The sequence below is a fragment of the Sorex fumeus genome, unplaced genomic scaffold (assembly GCF_029834395.1).
Source record: "Sorex fumeus unplaced genomic scaffold, SorFum_2.1 ptg000044l, whole genome shotgun sequence".
Lineage (NCBI taxonomy): Eukaryota > Metazoa > Chordata > Mammalia > Eulipotyphla > Soricidae > Sorex > Sorex fumeus.
In genome coordinates this window covers 52804843-52818282 of record NW_026606101.1, presented here as the reverse complement: position 1 = coordinate 52818282, position 13440 = coordinate 52804843, and the positions used below count along the sequence as shown (strand labels likewise).

At 41.0% G+C, this 13440-nt stretch overlaps 1 protein-coding gene across 1 annotated transcript in view; it reads right to left on the bottom strand.

The window, feature by feature from the left end:
* Window positions 1-567: 567 nt before the first annotated feature.
* The window catches only part of KNG1 (kininogen 1), a 31483-nt gene continuing 18610 nt past the window's right edge, over window positions 568-13440 (bottom strand). Inside the window, exons 6-11 of the mRNA XM_056121134.1 lie at window positions 12755-12839; window positions 9606-9778; window positions 5412-5519; window positions 5221-5307; window positions 3173-3241; window positions 568-762 (exon numbers count right to left, since the gene is read on the bottom strand). Of these exons, the coding sequence (XP_055977109.1) occupies window positions 697-762; window positions 3173-3241; window positions 5221-5307; window positions 5412-5519; window positions 9606-9778; window positions 12755-12839 (588 nt within the window). The 3' untranslated portion in view covers window positions 568-696. The remainder of the gene's footprint in view (window positions 763-3172; window positions 3242-5220; window positions 5308-5411; window positions 5520-9605; window positions 9779-12754; window positions 12840-13440) is intronic.

Here is a 13440-nt window from a genome sequence, read left to right as displayed (position 1 = left end):
TTCTGCAGGTTTTCTCTTTTGTCTGGATCAGAAAGATAATTTTAATTTTTCTTTATATATTTATTTTTGAGATTATGCATTTTCTTCTGTGGAGAAATTGGTAGACAGTAACAAAGATTTTTTTTTCTTTTTTGGTAATTGTCAGGATAATAAAAATAGTAAGGAAACAGGACAAATTACTCTTAACTTAAAAAAAATGTTTTGGGGCCACAGCCAATCTTACTCAGAGATTACTCCTGGCAGTGCTAAGGGGACCATCTGGGATGCTGAGGATTCGACCCAAGCCTTATACACTTACTGTCACCCTGGCCCCAAATTGCTCTTAGTTTTGGCCTGGGAAAGGAGGGAGAGAGTAGGCAGATTCTCTAGATTTCTGGGGTAGAAAGGAGCCCTTGTTTCTTGCTTTAGCACCCACAATGAGATGTGGGGTTGGGAAATTCCATCAAAGGGATTCGTGCCTTGTTTCACTGGATACCTCAGAGTTGGCCATGGCACTTATTCTCTGATGAACTCCTTTGTTGCAGGATGAGTGTGGCTGAAAGGATTCCACAGTGAACTAATCATGAATGAGAATATCAAGACGGAATTTTATTGTTTTACTCAGCAGCATAGCAGTAAAATGGCATTCTTCTCTATCAAAATTCTATCCCAGCTTCTTGTCCTTCTGCTCAGAGTTTCTGACAGAGGTTGCAGGTGCTATTGCGCTACTGTAGCTCCTGGTGCTCCCCGTCGGCCCTTATACTCGCAAATCATTTGTTCCGTCTGTAAGTATAGTAAAACGCTGTTAATCTGGTGTTAGTATTCAGTAAAAGAAAAATGAAACAGCCAGTTGACAAGAGGAGAACTTCTTCCTGATATAAAATTGTTCTTTATTTAAAAGTACAGATCTTTGAAATGAAATGAACAAAAAGGCTCAAATGCATTCTGTAATTTTTTTTTTAAAGCAGTGACACACACATCCACAATTGAGTGTAGTTTTTTAAAGCTCTATCTTGATTCCCTAGCCAAAAGCTTCACAAGGTTATAGTGTATGCTCCTTGCACATTTTTAGGCATTTAAGAATAACCATATATTTTTTTTCAAAAATTCAATAGAAATTAAAAAAGTGACTTGAATGTAAAGGCTAGAGAGGAATTTCCTCATAAAATTATGGACAAAATTTTCATTTTATCTTATTGACAGATCCTTGTCAATTGTTTTTCAATAAAGGCTTCCTTTGCAAGCCTGCCTTTATGGAACTTCTACTTCTCTTTATTATTAAGCTCAGAAAGGTGAAAATGAAGAATTTCTCAATCTAGCCAAGTAAACAGAAAACTCCTCATTAACCTTTGTTGCAAAGAGTACGTGATGATTAAAAAGAACTTATTGACTTATAGGAAAAACTATCACCCAGCAAGAAAATTATCAGCCTAGCTTTGTCAAGTGGGAGTATGTGAGTCAACTCATTTTAGAAACAATTATTCCCTTTTCATTGCCTTCTTTAGCCAATCTCTAATCTCTTTTTCTTGTCTCTGAACTTTGGAGGTCACTGCTATTTTTATTATTTTCCCCCATTAAGAAGCTTGGTATTCAGTATGTTGACTTCTTTATTTCCACATGTATACAAGGATACATGTATCAGTATCTTGACTTTTCTTACTTCCACATGTATACAAGGTTATAAATTCTAGTGTTTCCAGAATGTCAAGAATCTCTGTACAAAAATTAAGGATGTATATTTTAAAGTACACATTATCATAAAGCAAATGGGTCATAAGGCACATTTATGTGTCCATTTTTGTGACAACTAAGAAAATTTTTGAGTTGTGAGGAAGACTGAGAAAGGATTTAAAATTCTGTTCATAGGACCAGAGCAATAGCACAGCGGGTAGGACATTTGCCTTGCACATGGCCAACCCGGGTTTAATCCTCAGCATCCCATATAGTCCCCCAGGCACCACCAGGAATAATTCCTGAGCTCAGAGCTAGGAGTAACCCTGAGCATTGCTGTGTGTGACCCAAAAAGAAAAAAAAATTCTGTTACTTTATGCTGTTCATAGAAAATGATGAATCCCTGTTGAGGGTCTGAAGGTCTCACCACTTCTCTCTAGGCTGCTCTGTTTTGTCTTGTTTTTGTTTTGGGGATACACCTAGCAGTAGTCGAGGCTTACTCCTAGCTCTGTATTCAGGATCACTCCTGGCAGTGCTCAGAGGATACAGTGCCTGATATTGAACCTATATTCTCACATGCAAGGTAAGTCCTTTAATGCCTGTACTATCTTTCTGGCTCTCTCTAGGTTGTTCTGAAGTTTAATGGGTTTTGGTACAACATATCAAGACAATTAATTGGACAATGGGGAGAGAGGATGATGAAGTGTTAAACCAATAATTATGGCTGAATAAATTGATACAAAGCATCAGAGAGATCAAAATCCCCAAAGTCTTCCTTTTCTGTGGTTGGATTCATTTCACTAACTGTCTTCCAGGGCTGTCCAGGACATTTGGGGGAGGTAATTTCTGGAAAATCAGATATCACGTTGAATGAAAGGCTATGTGGTTCTATCCGGATGCTAGGGATCCAGTCATCATCATCCTCCTCTGTGGGAGTTGGTGCTGTATTAGGCACCCCAGTTGCAATTAGATCCGAGTCCTGAAAGTCTGAAAAGCTAACTTCTACACCTGCCTGGGCTGGGGAAGTGATAAGTGTTGGTCCTTCTGTCTTCTTTTGTATCTGTGTAGTAGATGTAGTACTATCTTCAGAGGAGCTTGCAAAATGCTCTGTTCTCCGACCATTGTGCTTTCCATTGATTTTGCCTTTGTTTTTATGCTTTCCGTGGCCATGGCCATGCTCATGTTTATGTCCATGGGCTAGGCCATGACCTCTTGGATGTCCATGACCCAGGCCATGGCTCCTTGGGAATTCATAGTCAAGTTCCAGTTGATGTCCCTGACCACGGTCATATTGCTGTTGATGTCTATGGCTAAGACCATGATGCTTTTGATACCCATGGTCAAAGACATGTTCCCTTATGTGCCCATGGCCTTGGTTATGCTCATGTTTATGACCATGGCCAAGGCCATGTTTTCTGTGTTTTGTATGGCCCCAGCCACGTCCATTAGTGGGTCCTTGTTCTTTTCCTGAATCTCGTTCTTCATCTTGCACAGGTGCAATAAAAGTAGGGGGTGGACTTACAGTTGGTCTTTCTATTGGACCCATCGATCGGAAAGGTGAAAAACCTGGAGGTCTTCTCACCATTAGATCCTAAATAAGAAATATTAAGAAAAATGTATTACTATGAAAACCATACCAAATCAAATGAAGAAAAAACTGAGACCTTGCAATATTACATCAGCTTCCAATGAAGTAAGATCTTTTAAAATTTGAGATACTATATTAATATTCTTTAAAGTATGAAGATAAGTATCTTTTAGTCTTAATTTTATCATTTTCAGGTATCTTTATTCTTAATAATACTCACTATAAGTTAGGAAATTTTCATGTAGTAATTTATATAATCACAGTACATTATTGATTATGTAAATTATGGTCTATGTAAATACATGGTATATATTAAGCGGTAGGGCATTTGCCTTGCATGTGGCTGGCCCAGCTGACCCAGGTTGATTCTTCTGCCCCTCTTGGAGAGACGAGCAAACTACCAAGAGTATCTCGCCTGCACGGCAAAGCCTGGCAAGCTACCCATGACATATTCAATATGCCAAACACAGTAACAACAAGTCTCACAACGCAGACATTACTGGGACCGCTAGAGCAAATCGATGAACAATGGGAGGACAGTGCTACAGTGCTACTTTATCTTACAGTTACAGCTTCTTTTTTTTTCTTTTTTGGGTCACACCTGGTGATGCGCAGGGGTTACTCCCAGCTCTGCACTCAGGAATTACTCCTGCCGGTGCTCTGGGGACCATATGGGATGCTGGGAATTGAACCCGGGTTGGCAGAATGGAAAGCAAACTTCCTACCTGCCGTGTTATCACTCCAACCCTTCAGTTACTGCTTTTGTTCTACCCAAAAGTCCCTAAGTAGCTTCATGAATTAAATATAAAAAATGTATATCTACAATCACTTTGTTGGATTGAAACACATTAGGACATGTTATAAGTTGGAAATACTGCCTTTGTGTTATAGTGTGCTTGTATTTTTTTTTTTCCAACTGGGCGAAGTAGTACTTATGCAATAAATATCCAAAGACTACTTTTAAGGAAAGATACAGAAGTCAGTCTTGGAAGATGTGAAAACCCTGTCACCTGCTTTATTTCTGAAGTAGTGTAAAGGGAGAAGATAGTCACTTGAATTTAAGGGGCAGCTAAATTAGCTGCAACATAGTAAGAGTATGAGGCCCCTAAGGAATTTCTGATTTCAGGGTATTTGCTGAAACTTCCTTTTTTGGAAAATTCAGGAGTTTAATTCTTCTCTAGAGCAAGGCCATCCATTTTCATGGGGATAAAAGAACAAAGAACAAACTCAAATAGCACCAAAAGGGGTTTAACACAGAAAATAGGGCCAGGTTTCTCTTCAACTGCAAATCTGTACATTAAAATATGCTTATAAGTAATCACTGGTTTTCCTCTTGATTCCAGCTTTCTCCTCCCCCTCACAGCGGCCCAGGAGCCTGAGGTGCAGTTGCATCTCTAGTCAGACAACCCACCTGCTCCTTTCCCAACTGCAATCCCACTCCTAAGGCCATCCTAGCGCAGGGCTGCCGTGGGGGCGAGAAGCAGTGACTAGGCTCTCAGGGAGAAGGGGTACTGAGGAGTGTTAGCTCCTCTCAGCTGAGACAACCTCACTAACAGATGGGTTGTCTAACCAGGGCCCACTGACAGTGTGTAAGAAGTGATTAAAGAAGTTGCTACTCTCCTTTCTATCATAAAAAACAGATCAACACCAATGTGAGCTTTCTCCTTGTTATTTAAAGGTCATTACCCAATATGTTTCAATAACAATTTTTTTTCTTTTCCTTGCTTGTTTTCTTTTTATTTTTTTGCCACACCTACACATGATTGTGTTCAGGGCTTTCTCCTGGCTCTGCTTGGGCATCACTCCTTGCAGTGTTTGAGGGACCCTATGCAGTGTTGGGGGAAGCAGGATTGGCCATATGCAAGGCAAGCACCTTAACCCCTATACCACTTCTTTGCCTGTTATAATTAATTTCCAATTCCAAAGTATGCCTTTCAGAGTAAACCAATTCATCCCAAGATGACTTATAATGAGAAACATACCACTTCTGCTGATCTACAGCTGACACGAGGGTAAACTTTTTTCTCCCAAGGTACTATAACAACTTCAGCAACACAATTTAGATCCGACTGTCCATGAAAACAGAAGTCAAAAGAGATAATAGTGTTATTAATAAGATACTAAAGTATAAAGCATCAAATACATTTATTAGAATAAGTGCATTTCTACTCACCGCAGATTGTTTGAACTCACAACTTTTGATCAACTCTATATTACTTTCCTTAGAACATGTGGTTTCTTTGGCTGTGAAAGTTATAAAATACTTCTTTCCAGCAACTACCTGAAAAATTAATCAATGCAAAGTAGGTGCTTAACATATATATAAGAAGTATATATGTCTATAACAAATACATATGTATATTATATGTATATAAATAAAACATGGGTTTTACCCAAAGAATTTTTAAGGAAGAATAGTGAAGTCTTAATTTTGTTGGTCAAATGAGAGTTTATACCCAAAACATATAAATATCTGAAAATGAAACTTTCAGTTTAAGTACATGGGTGTAAATCAGGCCATATTTCTAATTTTTATGTTTTTATGACTCAGAGACTATAAAATCCAGCTCCCGGACGAGACCAGTGCAGTCTCCTGCCTCTGCGCCTGGCTGTTCCTCGCCGGGGTCCCTTGGAGGGGAGCGGGTTGAGCTTTCCTCCCCGCCCTGCGCCAGGGCTCCAGCAGCGGAAGACCTCCAGGACCAGCCACCACCATGCTGAGACCACTCTCCACACACATGAAGGTACTGGCAGAGGGACAAAGCCACACGGGTTCCGGGGCCGAGATCTCCAAGCCTACTCGGATTGGAGTTGAGCATCCTCCACCCAGATCCTCCAAATTCCAGTAGGCGGGGGTCACACCCACCACCTGGCCCCCTGGTGCCGTGTAATCCCATCAGCAGCCAAGACTCAGAGACTATAAAATCCAGCTCCCGGAACCGCGCGGCCGCGAATGACATCTTATCAGGACATCTTTTTATGACATCTTATTATCTCATTCCTACTTTGGACAAACTTGCAGGCTATCGAATGTAGCCTGCCCACAGGGCAGAGTCTGGCAAACTCCCCATGGCGTACCAAATATGTCAAATACCAGTAACAATGGTTGGTCTCATTCTCCTAAAGAGCCTTGAATATAATCTCAGGGCTAGGATGAAAGGGATGTTACTGGGGCCTGCTCGAGGCAATTGATGAAAAACAGGATGATGAATGAATGAATGAAATTAATTTTATTGTCTAACTGTGACTGTGATTGTTCACTAGGTATTCAGTTGCTCAAGTGAAGCTGAATCAGATGAAAGGAAAAGGAAAAGTTATTCTTTAAAATTTGCGCCGTCAAATTATGATTTGGAGAAGTCTTAAGATAATGTCACTATGGAAATTACGTGAATTAAATTTGCTTCTCTTAATTTGTTTCTTTTTGTACCACACCCAGTGTTGCTGAGGTTTTAATCCTGGCTCTGGCTCTGTGCTCAGGGGTCATTCCTGGTTGTGTTCAGGGGATCATATGCAGTGCTCGGGATCAAACTGAGTGCTTTAACCCCTGTACTATCTCTCCAGCCTCACTTTTAATATACAGGTGTGTGTGTGTGCATATGTTTATATATATATATATATATATATATGTGATGTGTGTGTGTGTGAATTTGACTTTGGGGCCACACCCGGTGGTGCTCAGGGCTTATCTTGGCTCTGCACTCAGGGATCACTCCTGGCAGTGATTGGAGGACCATATGAGGTTCCAGGGATTGAAACTGGGTTGGCCAGGTATAAGGGAAATAGCCTACACACTGTACTATAGCTAAGGCCCAAGCTCTGAATATTATTTTTTGAAATCTCAATTATTTGTGGAACATAGAGAAACAAAACAAGGGAACAGAAAGTATTGATTAATCAGTGACAACCCCTTGGTTTGCAAAACCGATTACCAAGTTTGAGGAGAGAAGTAGGGGAATAAAGACTGAACTAGGGTTAACATAAAGATAGTTGTGGAGCACCATGGGTACTTTGATGGTGATGGGATGTCATAAATTTATATACCAGTACCATAGATTTTAGCACTATTATAGCTGTCTTAGCAAAATAATAATAATAACAATAATAATAAAGTAAGTTTGATATTCTTAGACTATTTCAGATTGACTTGGCAACTTTAATTTATAAGTAATAAATTTTATTTATTACTTTGGGCTGGAGCAATAGCACAGTGGGAAGGGCGCGTGCCTTGTATGCGGCCCACCTGGGTTCGGTTCTTCCCTCCCTCTTGAGAGCCTGGCAAGCTACCGAGAGTATCCCGCCCGCACAGCAGAGCCTGACAAGCTCCCCGTGGCGTATTTAATATGCCAAAAACAGTAACAACAAGTCTCACAATGGATACGTTACTGGTGCACGCTCGAGCAAATCGATGAACAACAGGAGGACAGTGCTACAGTGCTACCTATAGCTGCCTTTGAGAAGCAATCATACACATTAGAATGTAAGTCATTAATTTATAGAGAAAACTAACAACCAAGAAGACTAGGAAGTCATGCTTGAGAGGGAGTAGTTTTCTCTCTGGTTGCAGGCCTCTGACACACAACATAAGGCAGTGGATAGCTTATTCCTGTGTTATTGAATGACCTATTTCTGTGTCATTGAATTTTGAATATGTTACAAGTATCTTATTTGGGCCTCATGCAAGTGAAGTCAGAGAAGGGCCAATGGTGTTCAGGATGTAAAGCAGTGCCTGAATAGTTTAGAGATGAAGTTTCCATTTATTTAATAGTAGTTTTCTTGCACGCGGCCAACTTGGCCGACCTGAGTTTGATTCCTCGACCCCTCTCAGAGAGTCTGGCAAGCTACTGAGAGTATCCTGCCCACACGGCAAAGCCTGGCAAGCTACCCGTGATGTATTCAATATGCCAAACACAGTAACAACAAGTCTCACAATGAAGATGTTACTGGGCCCGCTTGAGCAAATCGATGAACAATAGGAGGACAGTGCTACAGTGCAGTTTTCATCATTACCAAGTGAATATAGGAAATTACAAACATGAAAATATGAAACCCGTTATGCCATCACCTAAAAACCAACACTATGAATAATCTGAGGCATTGTCTCTTTTATAGTGTTGTTTTCTATAAAAACAACCAAGAGCATAAAGCATATTAAATTATATCTTATTGTCTACCATATTGTTTTTGTTTGCTTGCTTTTGGGCCACACCCAGCAATCTTCAGGTTATATACTCAGGAATTACTCCTGGGCTTGGGAAACCATATGGGGTGTTGGCAACTGAACTTGGGTCTGTGTACAAGGCAAATCTCTACCTGCTGGACTCTCACTCCAGCTTTCCAAAGTATAATTTTTTTAAAGGTGAGATTTAAAAAATGAGATTACAAAAATCATACTGACTCTTTTTAAAATTTATTTTTATTTTGTTAGTGTATATTTAGAGAAGCTAGCTTTGAGATACTTTAATGGGAATCCACCCATGAATATTTGGTTGTTATTGTTAAGTTGGAAGTTGTTGTGCTCTTCCAACGTAACTGTTCATGTTACATGTTACAGATGGACCAAAAAGACAGAATGACAGTCTGGGATTACCCATGATGAGTGGCTGGTATTGTGACAGAACTGGTCTCCTGACTCCCAGACTGAGCACTCTACTCACAGGTCAAGGAAGGAAAGAGGAATCTTTAGAAGGTACAATTGAGAAGGGGAAAGCACCCCAGGAAGTGGGATTGAAGAGAAATAAAAATGAGGTGTGTACAATGCATCTGGGCAATGACAAACTGATCAAAGTGGCAGAGCAGGAGGTATCAAGTAGTGGTGAGAGACAGCATCATCTACAATGGCATAAACAGAGCCTTAGTTTTTGGTGGCTTGAATTTTATTAATTATGTAACAGTTGCTAGTATTTACATAGCACTTTGGAGTATACAAGTTCTTAGTTGAAAAGCTCATTTTATTTGATTCTCACCTATCTTTTTTGTTTTTTTTGTTGGGGCCACTCCAAAAAAAAATACACAGGGATTACTCCTAGATTTGAACTCAGAATTACTCCTGGTGGTGTTTGGGGGGACCCTATGGGATGCTGGGGATTAAACAAGGGTTGGCCGCATGTAAGGCAAATGCCTACCCATTGTACTATTGCTCCAGGCTCTCACCCTGTCCTTTATAGATAGAAAATGATTCTAAATGAGTAGTTCAAGATCCTACACCAAACACACAATGAGGCTGGGATAAAAATTTGAAATCTACTAAATCCCATTACCAGCTATACCATTTTTCCAATTTAGAGCCAAGACCAACAGCAAAATCAGCAAGCAATTTGCACATAGACTATAATAAAACCATTGTTTTTTGTTTTTAGAATAATTTACAGACCTGGACCTTTGCTTCTTTCACTTTATCAATCTTGTAAAGGAACTCCTCATTATTCTCTGCATTCAACTTCCTGACAGAATGATTCAGAACCTCCTCCAGGTCGGGACTGTCCACAGGTATCTCTTTGGGGCAGCCAACACAGATCCTTCGAGGTGGTGGTAGAGGATCCTCTTCTGAAAGAGACAGGATTTTAGTCCTGGTGTGCACTAAAGTAGCAACCTATCCTAGAATTTCTTGTACACTCACTTCATCCATCTCCCTTATTTCTCCAGGGCATTAGGGCAGCCCAAGAGTAAGTGTGGGCAGGTTGACTGACTTTACCTTCTGCCCTTCCTCTTTTTCTCTCCTCGGAGCCTGGTGCGGAACTTTCAATCAGAAAGTATTAATCCTTCAGTAAATATACTATATTTCCCGAAGTTTTTGTACTTTTGATGGAAACTGCTAAAAGCAATGTATAGGTTAAAGGAACGACTCTCTAAAATGAGAATCTTAAGTCCTATGAGCTGGCTGCTTCAGTAATGCTCCTCTTTGTGGAACATGGACTATTATTTCTTTTTTTTTCATTTTTTATAATTTTATTTATGGAATCACCATGAGAGCAGTTACAAATCTTTCCGGTTTAACTCTCAGTCATACAATGAAACACCCGTACCTTCACCAGTGCCCATTCTCCACCCCCCCAAAACCCACAGTATACCCCCATCCCACACCCTCCCCCTAACTGTGGGGCAGATGACCTCCATATTACTCTCTCTCTACTTTGATCACATTCAATATTTTGACACTAGACCCCACCATTATTATTTGGGATTTTACCCCAACACTCAAATGTGCTGAAAAGGCAACAGTAGGTAATTTGTTTTCTATTGTTGGATATGAATAACATATGATGTTGTGCAGCTGCAGTAGTGGCTGCACAATTTTGAAATTCTAAAATTTTAACAATTGAATCTGGACGCATTTCTGCCCAAACCTGCTGGGTTCCGAGATTTGTTTCTGAGTCTCTGGGGCCATTTCCATTAAGCGGCTTTATCAGGAGCAGAGAGGCTGTTAGTGGGCGGCGAATTGGGGTCTTATTGGGATGGGGAGGAAAGGGCTGGCTCCACCCTCATCCCGTGAGGCCCCACGAGTCTCATCACTGCTGGCCCAAACGTGACTGTTCAATGGCCTTTGGCAGATGGCGGCCAGGAGCAGGTGGAGGGACAGCACCCTTTCCCCCCTGGGGTGGCCTGGAAACAGTAACCTACTGCGGGGTCCAGACGCATTTCTGCTAAGAGCTGTTGGGTTTTGAAATTTGTGTCTGAGTCTCTTGGATCATGGCTGTTAAGCAGCTTGATCAGGAGCCAGAGAGGCCATTTATGGGTGGCGACTCAGGGTCCTGTTGGGATGGGGAGGAAAGGGCTGGCTCCACCCACATCCCATGAGGCCCCATGTGACTCATCACTGAGGGCCCAAACCTGACTGTCCAGTGGCCTCTGGAGGATGACGACCACCAGGCTGCCAGGGGGAACAGGCCAAGGTACAAAATCTATTCCCACCTGGGGTGGCCCAGCGCCAGTAACCTACTGCAGGGACCAGATGCATTTCGAGATTTGTTTCTGAGTCTCTGGGATCATGACCGTTAGGCAGTTCGATCAGGAACCAGAGAGGCCATGCCTCCAATCATATAGCTGAGCTGAAGGTGGTTTGTGAGTGTGTCTCCCACATACCTAACTTTTGGCTATTTAATTTCTTGGTAAACTTTTCCCCAAGTTTTTGGGGTCTGGCCAAAGGCACAGCAGCATTTTAGGGGTATCTGGAAGTCGGAAGGCACCATCAGGCTGCTGATGCACTTGCCTCACAGGTACAGATTGACTTGCTGGTGGCACCATACCCCCCTGGACTATTATTTCTTACCTGTGAGAAAAGATAGCTCTTGCTATAAAAAATGCAGAGTAGGAGCTGGAATGACATGCAGTGGGCAGGGCACTTAAGCTGTGCATGTGGTCGACTTGGATTCTATCCCCAGCATCCCATATGGCCCCCTGAGCCCTACCGGGAATGATCCCTGAGCACTGAGCCTCGAGTAAGTCCTAAGCACCACTGGATGTGAACCTCAAATCCAAAACCAACTAACCAACCAACCAAACAAGAAAATCATAAATTTACACCAATTCTCTTCTTTAATAATAACATGCAGAAAAAGTTGTATGTTATTTTTAGAAAAAGTTAAGTAATTTTATTCAGGACCAGGGGCATGGTTCAGCTGTAGAGCACTTGCCTTGCCTATATGGGGCCTTAGGTTTGATTTCTAGTACTACAATTTGAAAAAGGAGATTTTATTTGGAATGCTTAAAAATGCGATAAAAGAGAAACATAGTAAGGGAACAGCAAATGATCCAAGTAAGCAGAACTTTTGTCTAAGGAACGGAGCTTAGATGGGAGAAGTGGAGTTGCTGGTAAGGTCCTTGGAACAAGGGTAGAAGGAAGCAGGTTATCTGGTGGGTTGGAATAACATACCCATGAAAAGCATGATGAACAATACTGTAAACCCTGGTACCTCAATAATATTTTTTAATTAATTAGTTAATTATTTATTTTTTGCTTTTTGGGCCACACCCAGTGATGCATAGGGGTTGCTCCTGGCTCTGCACTCAGGAATTACTCCTGGTGGTGTTCGGGGGACCATATGGGATGCTGGGAATTGAACCTGGGTCGGTAGCATGCAAGGCAAATGCCCTATCCACTGTGCTATCACTCCAGCCCTCAATAATATTTTTTTAAATGATAAAATTTAGGAAGGGGATGCAGCTCAATGGCAGAAAACATTATTTGCATGTGTGAAATCCTGAAATCAATTTCCAACAACCCCCACCCCCAACACTCCTCAAAAAGAAAAAAGAGACAATTCTTACCAGTTGGACACCACCTGACACAGAGGATCTTGTATCTAAGGAAGTTCAATTAGCACAGAACCTGGGATCCAGTTTTTCTGCATTTCCCCTCTATCACTATATTATCTTCTTATCAGCACAGCTGGTCAGAGTGGGGCATAGTGTCCACAATAAGGTCATAAAGGATTTGTGATGTATCATGGGAACCGAAGCATAATTTCCAAGAAGAAACAAGCCCACTGTTTGCACTATTGTAGAACTAATACAATTTCATACCTGGAAAAAGTTGGCACTTCTGTGAGATGTGGTCAACTTTTAGATTGGTATTCACGGATGCATTATCTTTACACTCACCAGAAGCCTGCATTTAAAAAAGCACACAGGTGCAAAAATTTGAAGCTTTTTAAAAGAAACTTTATAATTAGTAAAATTAAAAGTGTGATGTCAGCTCGATATATCATTGCATAGAAAACAAAACAAAGCATAGGCTAACGACAAAAAGTCCTAGAAACACTTGGACCAATAACATTAAAAGCAGTAACCAACACATCTGCATACACATAGAAACATAAAATGAGATAGCAATAAGATATAAAACATAACCAAACAAATAAAAATACGTAAATATAGGTTTCAATGTTCCACAAACTGCTTCGGAATATGGAATGTAATGGCAAACTACCTAATTCATTTTATAAAGCTCTATCAAACCTGAAAAGAAAATAGAATTCACATACAGTGGGTAAGGTGTTTGCCTTGCACGCAGCTGACCCAGGTTCGATTCTTCCACCCCTCTCAGAGAGACTGGCAAGCTACCGAGAGTATCATGCCCACACGGCAAAGCCTGACAAGCTACTCTACTGGTGCCCGTTCGAGCAAATCAATAAACAATGGGAGGACAGTGCTACAGTGCTAAGTGCTACTCCATAAACTTTAGTAATCTAGACATTACTGTTAAGAAA